This window comes from Strix uralensis, chromosome 4 (assembly GCF_047716275.1).
Source record: "Strix uralensis isolate ZFMK-TIS-50842 chromosome 4, bStrUra1, whole genome shotgun sequence".
In the NCBI taxonomy this organism is placed as follows: Eukaryota; Metazoa; Chordata; class Aves; order Strigiformes; family Strigidae; genus Strix; species Strix uralensis.
Genome location: NC_133975.1, coordinates 11776900 through 11783858, shown reverse-complemented (window position 1 = coordinate 11783858; position 6959 = coordinate 11776900). Strand labels below are relative to the sequence as shown.

Genomic DNA, 6959 nt, shown 5'->3' with positions numbered 1-6959 from the left:
AGAAAAGAAAAAGAGAAAAAGCTCTAAATTTTAGGTGCACATCTAGATTTTCACGAATATTTCTTTTAATAGACATTCATGTCTATTCGCTACATAGAAATTAAAACCTAGGATCCGTAAGAAGAGTGAGAAACTCAGGATAGTTAATTGAAGCATTAAGAAATACGCCTTAAAGTTATATTCATCGGGAATGGGACGGGAAATGTAAGAAAATTGCCTGGATCTAATTTGAGGCTGAGAGCACTAACTCCGGCGAGTCCACTGAAGCCTGGAGCGAGTCTCCCGCCGATCGATGGTGGGAGCGGGCGCGCACCCCGCCCGGCTGGCATGTTCACAGGGGCACAGACAGGCTATTCCAAGATAATGCAGTGTAAAAGAAAAAAAAAAAAAAAAAATCGATCCAAATATATTGTTCAACAGTGGAGCCAGCGCGCACCTACGAGATTTATCAAGTATTGATCTGCATGAATATTTTAGAGCCATGCCTACGAGAAAAGTTACAGGCCATCTTAAGCCGGTGAGCAATGTACCATTTGCAAAGTAGCCATTTAACAAGGTGCTTTTCAGCATATCGATCATTTTCATTTAAAGTGTAATTAATAATAACATCTTACGGCAGCTACACCAAGAATTTATTTCAGAAGGTCAGTTCAGACAGTATTCTGATTTTCGTTTGGTTTACTTAAGAAAAAATAAATGTTTTCACTAATTATTTTTATTAGCGTCCAATAAACACAAGTTATCTTTGTGAGTAGTCTGGCAAGGTTTTCCTTTGCCTCGCCTCTGGAGTGCCATCTAGCTAAGCTGTTGTAGCAACATTCATTAAATAAATGTCAACAGACAAGATTTATGCTGCATAATAATATTACAGCTGTAGTATAACTGGATTTATTTTAAAGCTATTCTGAGGTTGCTTTGATCTATAAAGCAGCAACGTATGTCTCTATATGTCGCAAACAGCCTTTGCGAAACTACTTTGAGGCAACATTTTTCTCATAGCAGGAGAAGCACAAAGCGTGACTCTTACCTCTTTCATTTGTTTAATAAAAAATATACACAGGGAAGAAAACTGCCAGGAGTCTGCTGTCCTGATTTGAGGGGTGGGCCTGGAGTTTTAGGGGGTTTTTTGCCAGTTTTGAAATCGTCAATGCACATACATCAGGGACTATGTCTTTGCCAGCTGTTTTTCCGCATCCCGCAGAAATTTCTTGCCACCAGATACAATGAAAAGCGTCATTAAAAATGCTACGAGGTAAAGCAACCTGAGGTGTATATGGTCCTACTTTCAACACATACTTTTAATAAGCCACTATAAAGCAGTTCCTGCATGTACAGAATAAGGCATAAGTAAGCACTTTTTCTTAGACGAATTCACGTCTTGCACCTTTTAATATTTTACTATGATCATAAGTTACAAATACAGTGTATGAAAAAAAATCTGTTTATTGATATAATCAGCACGTCTTTAAAAAACAAACAAACTAATGTCAAAACACATTTTAAAAATCCGATTGATCATTTAGCCCTGCCAGTTCCTCAACTTCAAGAAAAGAATATTTAGTAGAATCAGAAGTATAATAATCTCATATGTTACTCCAAAGAAAAGGCATGTGGAGAGTGGCAGGCGTGTTAAGTTTCTCGTTGGATTACAATCTACTCTGATATGACTGTAGTGAGTCAGGATTTTACTCCAGTAGGTAGCACTGGGAGAGCTGGGGAGCTGGGTATGACGGGAGAAACGGTCTGGCCGCTTTCTCCCAGGGGTAGCCAGGCTCTGAACGGTATCAAATCAAGTGGTTGCGCCCCGAGGAAGAAACATCGCCCCAAGTCACCTCCTCTGCGCATGAAAAGGCTGAAGTCCACCCCAGCCGCTCCCCCCGCGGCCGGCGGGTCCCGTCCGGGGCACCGGCACCCCCAGCCCCGCCGCCTCCCAGTCCTCCTTACACTGCTCGGGGACCAGGCTTTAGACGTTTTCGCCCCAAATTCGGGTGTTTGACGGATATGCAAAGAAAACAGCTGGCGAAGATCTCCCGGAGTGAGACGAGGGATTTCAGAGCAGTTGAAAAAAAAAAAATCCCACAAAACAAAACAGCTTTCCGAAACGGGGCTCAAGTCGAAACGAACATCCCGGAAAGTGAGGACTTTTCCAGGAACCCGGAATATATATATATATATATATTTATTTCATTCTCGAATGGCTTTGAGGCTTTCAGCGTCCTCACTTCAACCGTGCAGGCTGATGCCCAGAGCCGTGTTTCAGGCCAAAGCGGGAAAAAAAAAAAAAAAAAAAAAAAAAAAAAAAAAAAAAAAAAAAAGCGCGGTGGAGAGGTTATAATCCACCCCTGACCCTTCTTCTCAGGTTTCGTATCAAAGCTGGAGCTCCCCCGCATCTCGCCGACCGATTTCATAACAAGAAACCGTGAGATTGCTCCAAATATAATGCAAAGCGTAGGAAATGGTAAGAATTAGACGGCTCTTCCTTCACTGGAGACAGGTCCGCATGCACATACCCCAGTAGATCCAGGACCCGGCTTTCCCTGCGGGGACACCGAGTGCTCCGAGCTGGTCGTTCAATTACATCTGATTATGCCCTAAAACGTACGATCAAAGCTTGACCTTCCACCAAAGCTGAGTTTTATAAGGTCATTTCCCACGTAATATTCCGAAAAAGAAATCCAAACCTTTAGAAACAATGATGGACCCGATATCCATTTTAGCAGTGGGTAGAGAGGGGGAAACAAAACAGTTATTAAAGGGAAAAAATAGCTTGGCATGCATAATACTTCATATAATATTACATTACAGGTTAGCTTGCATAACTAGCCATACAGCTCCCCAGTCTATCCCCATCTGATTATTTTTCCTTCCTTCCTTTTTAATTGCCAGTGCGAACTATTAATCGATTACACAAACGGATCCCTTAAAAGATGGATAAGCCGAGGTGCGCTTTCCTCAGCCTCCTCAGGCAACAGAAATAAGTGGCAAACCCACTGGTAAAATACAGTATCTTGAATTATATATGTATATATTTAACCGTGCATTTTAGCCGATAGTTTGTCAGGGAAATAAAACGAAAACAAAGAAACCAGATCCTCACAGCTCGGACTTCGGGGGAATTCATTCCAACAATTTGCCTTCGAGTTGTTTCAAATCAAAACCCTTCATCGAGAAGGACCAGGGGGCATCAGCACATGCTTCGGTATCGATCGCATGAAAATGAGAGTAACAACAGAGGGGGGGAGGAGAGGAATCTGTACGAATTAAGTGGCTAAAACAAAGGGCCCTGGAGAAGCTGCTGGAGGCGGGGATCCGCAGGGTCCCCCGCTCTGCACGGAGAGCAGCCGGGAAAAGGAAAGGTTTCCCCGGCAGGAGCCCTGGCCCGGGGCAGCGGAGGACCCAGACAAGGTCCCTTGGCCGTGGCGGGGGCCCCCAGGCTTCGCCGTCCGTGGGGCGGGGGGGCGGTGGGGCCCCGGCAGTTCCGTACATTCGTCTCACGCTGGGCAGCTCTGCGGGGGAGGGGGGGGAAGGGGGAGAGGAAGGGTCTGGGGGCTGCTGACCCCCGGAAAACGCCGGTCTGTGTCACCCCGAGGCCGAGGCGGCGGTGGGGGCTTTGCCGCTGCCACGGAGCTGCATTTTCTTTGGATGCGCGGCGGAAGGAGCCCCGCCGACCCTCTCCCGGCTCATGGCTGGGGTCCTCGCAGTCCTTTCGGTTCCCTCCGGCTGCTGCGCGTCGCTCCGAGTTAACCCCAAAAGTAAGTTTATTGCACGTTTTAAAAAAAAAAAAAAAAAAAAAAAAGAAAAAAAGAAGTCAAAAAGCAGAAAATCGAAAAACGTGTAAGTTGGAAATAAAAAGTCCGGGGAGAAAGGGGGGTGGAGCTGGAAGCCGGGGGAGGGGGCGAGGGGGCAGCGGTCCTGGCACAGGTGGGCGCTCAGACGAGTCCTGTCATCTGCGACCGTAGGAAGGGGAGGGAGGCGGCGGGGAAGGTGCCCAGGGGGTAGCTGACGCCGCTGGAGAAGCCCACCAAGGGGGGCGACATGTGGGGCAGGGTGAAGCCCAAGGCGCTCGCCGGCGAGTTCTCGTGGTACAAAATGGGGACCCGCACTATCCTTTGGGCCGCGTGGGAGAGGTTGGCCGCCTCCAGGTCGGCCGCCAGCTGCCGCTTCCACTTGTTGCGGCGGTTCTGGAACCAGATCTTCACCTGCGTCTCGGTGAGGTGCAGCGAGGCGGCCAGCCCGGCCCGCTCCGAGCTGCTCAGGTAGCGCTTCACGTCGAAGGTGGACTCCAGCTGGAAGACCTGGCTGCGGCTGAACACCGTGCGCGTCTTCTTCTTGCGGCCGGCGGCGCGTTGCTCCGGCTCTCCCGGCTCCTCGCCGCGCTCCTGCTCCTCCTCCTCCTCACGGCCTCCCGGCCCCGGCCGCCCGCCCGGCGGGCCCCTCGCCGCCGCCCGCCCGCCGCTGCCCGCCCGCTCCGCCGGCTCCTCGGGCAGCTCGGGCGAGTCCCGGTCGCTGGCTGCGGAGAGAGGCAGAGGGCTGGGAGGTGGGGTCCGGGGAGCGGGGGGGAGAGGGGGCATCGCCCAGCCGCCCGCTGACCCGGGGGAGCGCCGGCCCCTCGCCCCGCTCAGCGGGAGAGCAAACGGCGTGGCTGCGGAGGGAGCGCGGCCGCGGAGGGAGCGCGGCCGGGGCGCCGAGGGTGCCCGACGGGCGGGAGCCCGGGCAAAGGTTCCCGCCGCTGCTCTGTCTCTTGTGCTAAACTCCCAAACACTTGTGAGGAATACCCAGGCGCTCAAGCACACTCACAGAGAAGCGCAGAAATTACATCTCATGTGTATACACCTATACTCATCTGTGTACATACTCGTACGTGGGCGTATGTGTACGCACGCCGAGGTGCACGCGCGTACCTAAACGCACACATATATAACGTACATCTACTGCTAGGTGTATCTTTTGTACACATAAATACAGTGTATGCGTATATGTATACACACATGCATGCGTATGTTTTTTATCTATGTATGTACACATACGAATACATGCGAACTCTTATTTAGACACACACACGTATATATTTACACACGTGTATACACAAATATATTTACACGCATATGTATACATATATACTTACAAGTACGTAAGTATATTGCTGTGTGTAAGAGGGGTAAGTATAGTAGTGCGCTGTGTATATAAAGGGAGGTAAGAAAGAAATATTTTCCCTTCACGTTATTCTGAACTCGGTAACCCAGAAGTATCGGGTCAGCTACTCTAATATCGGGATATTGTCTCCCAGCATGTCTCCGTGGAGTTTCCCACATTGTGCTTTCCATTTGCAATTTTAAAGGGGAAAAAAAATTGTTTCCTACTCTTTACAGAACAGAGAGGGGGGGGAAAAAAGAAAAAAAAAAAAAGAGAGAAAAGCAATTGTTTCTAGAGTAGTTTTTTGTTTCTAGATGCACTTTCGAGAGAAATTAAAAATGTTAATAAATCCATCACTGTAAAAAGAAACTATTTGGGTTACAAATCACGCCTCTTTTCCTTTCTGAGCAATCGTGAGAACTCTGCAGGCTCGCATAGGATCACAGAGATGCGCCGAGGGACAATATTTTTTCTATCAGGATAAAAATAACCACTGATCGCAGCCCATAAACTTTTTCAGATGTTAATTTCTGCCCCTGAACCCAGGCTCTTCCTCCTGCGCCCTTTCCAGCGGGCTCCCCGCAGGCACAGGCCGCTGCCTGCCCGAGCCGCGCTGCGCTGCGCAGGGCGGGCAGCGGGGCCGGCTCCGCGGGAAGAGGCGGCCGGGCCGCCGGGGCCCGAGCCCCGCTGCTCCCCCGGCTTTCCAACCCCCCCGCGGCGCTGCTGGGGTTGGGGCGCCCAGCTGCCAGCCTTGCCAGGGCGTCAAAAAACCCAGCCAGGCTTCCCTCTTAGAGAAAGAGAAGAAAGAAAAAAGGGATTGGGGGGGGAGGTGGGGGTGGAAGGGAAAGGGAAAAAAAAGGTCCCCGAGCAAGCAAACAACCCCTGTTCACGTTTTGGGCGGCGGGGCGGAGGCTCCAGGTGCCCGACACACCGTGAGCGTTTCCGGAGCTTGGCCCTGGGCGGCCGAAAACGGGGAGGCAGGGCGAGGGCTGGGGGGGCACTCCGCGCAGCATCCCCCTCCGCGCATCCCTCAGGGGCCGCGGCGGGACCGGACCCCCCCCGGGGGGGAGCAGAGACACCCCCCCCTGCCCCCCAGCCCCAGCCGAGCGCGGCGATTAAGGGTAGGGAAAGGCGACTTACTGTCGGGGCTGGCGCAGCCCAGGAAAGCGGCGTGCGCTCGGCGGTACCAGCCGACGGCGGCGTCGCGGAGGGGGCAGCCCGGGGCGCCGAGGCGCAGCGGAGACCGCGGCCCGCAGCGCGGCCCCCCGCGGCCCCCGCCGCCCGCCGCCGCCCGCCGCGCCCCGCCGCCCGCCGTGCCCTCGGTGCCCAGCAGGTCCTCGATGAAGAAGGACGAGACGCGGGCGGAGGTGGAGCCGGCGTTTTCCGTGGCTTCGTCCGGCATCGTCGGAGAGAACTGCGGGAGGGGGGGTCCCGGCTCCGCCGGCGGCTGGCTGCTCGGCTCCCCGCTGCCCCGCGGCCGCCTCCTGCCTGTGCCTAGCCCCGTGGATGCTCTCCTGGTATAAAAGGGTTTTTTTCCGGAGTAATCATTTCAGATCGCGGTTTGCCATCATTTCCTGCAAGCTAGGAGGGGAGGGGGGAGGGGGAGGAGGAGAAGGGAACGGGGAAGGAAAAAAAAAAAAACGCAACCCGACAACCCATCGGAGGCGCCAGATCCTGCGCGAAAACGATAATAACGAAATAAAAATGTCATGCGAGTTAAACGCCGGACACGAGAGGGGGAATCCTGCGAGGGGAGGAGCGCCGCGGCAGATGGGATTTCCGCAGGGGAAGCGCAGGGCGCGGAGCGCGGCGGGGCCGGGCGCTGC

At 52.7% G+C, this 6959-nt stretch overlaps 1 protein-coding gene across 1 annotated transcript; it reads right to left on the bottom strand.

The window, feature by feature from the left end:
* Positions 1–738: 738 nt before the first annotated feature.
* Positions 739–6959, bottom strand: HMX1 (H6 family homeobox 1). Its single transcript, XM_074865662.1, has 2 exons — positions 6274–6959; positions 739–4510 (listed from the first exon to the last, which is right to left on the bottom strand). Exons 1-2 carry the CDS (start codon positions 6533–6535, stop codon positions 3930–3932), a joined length of 843 nt encoding a protein of 280 aa, XP_074721763.1. The 5' UTR covers positions 6536–6959; the 3' UTR covers positions 739–3929.

Bases quoted from the DNA above. Each gene is read 5' to 3' on its own strand.
- HMX1 (XM_074865662.1), bottom strand. From the start codon at position 6,535: ATGCCGGACGAAGCCACGGAAAACGCCGGCTCCACCTCCGCCCGCGTC. The intron at 4,511-6,273 runs GTAAGTCGCCTT...CTCTCTCCGCAG, and splicing joins GGGCTGCGCCAGCCCCGACA to CCAGCGACCGGGACTCGCCC.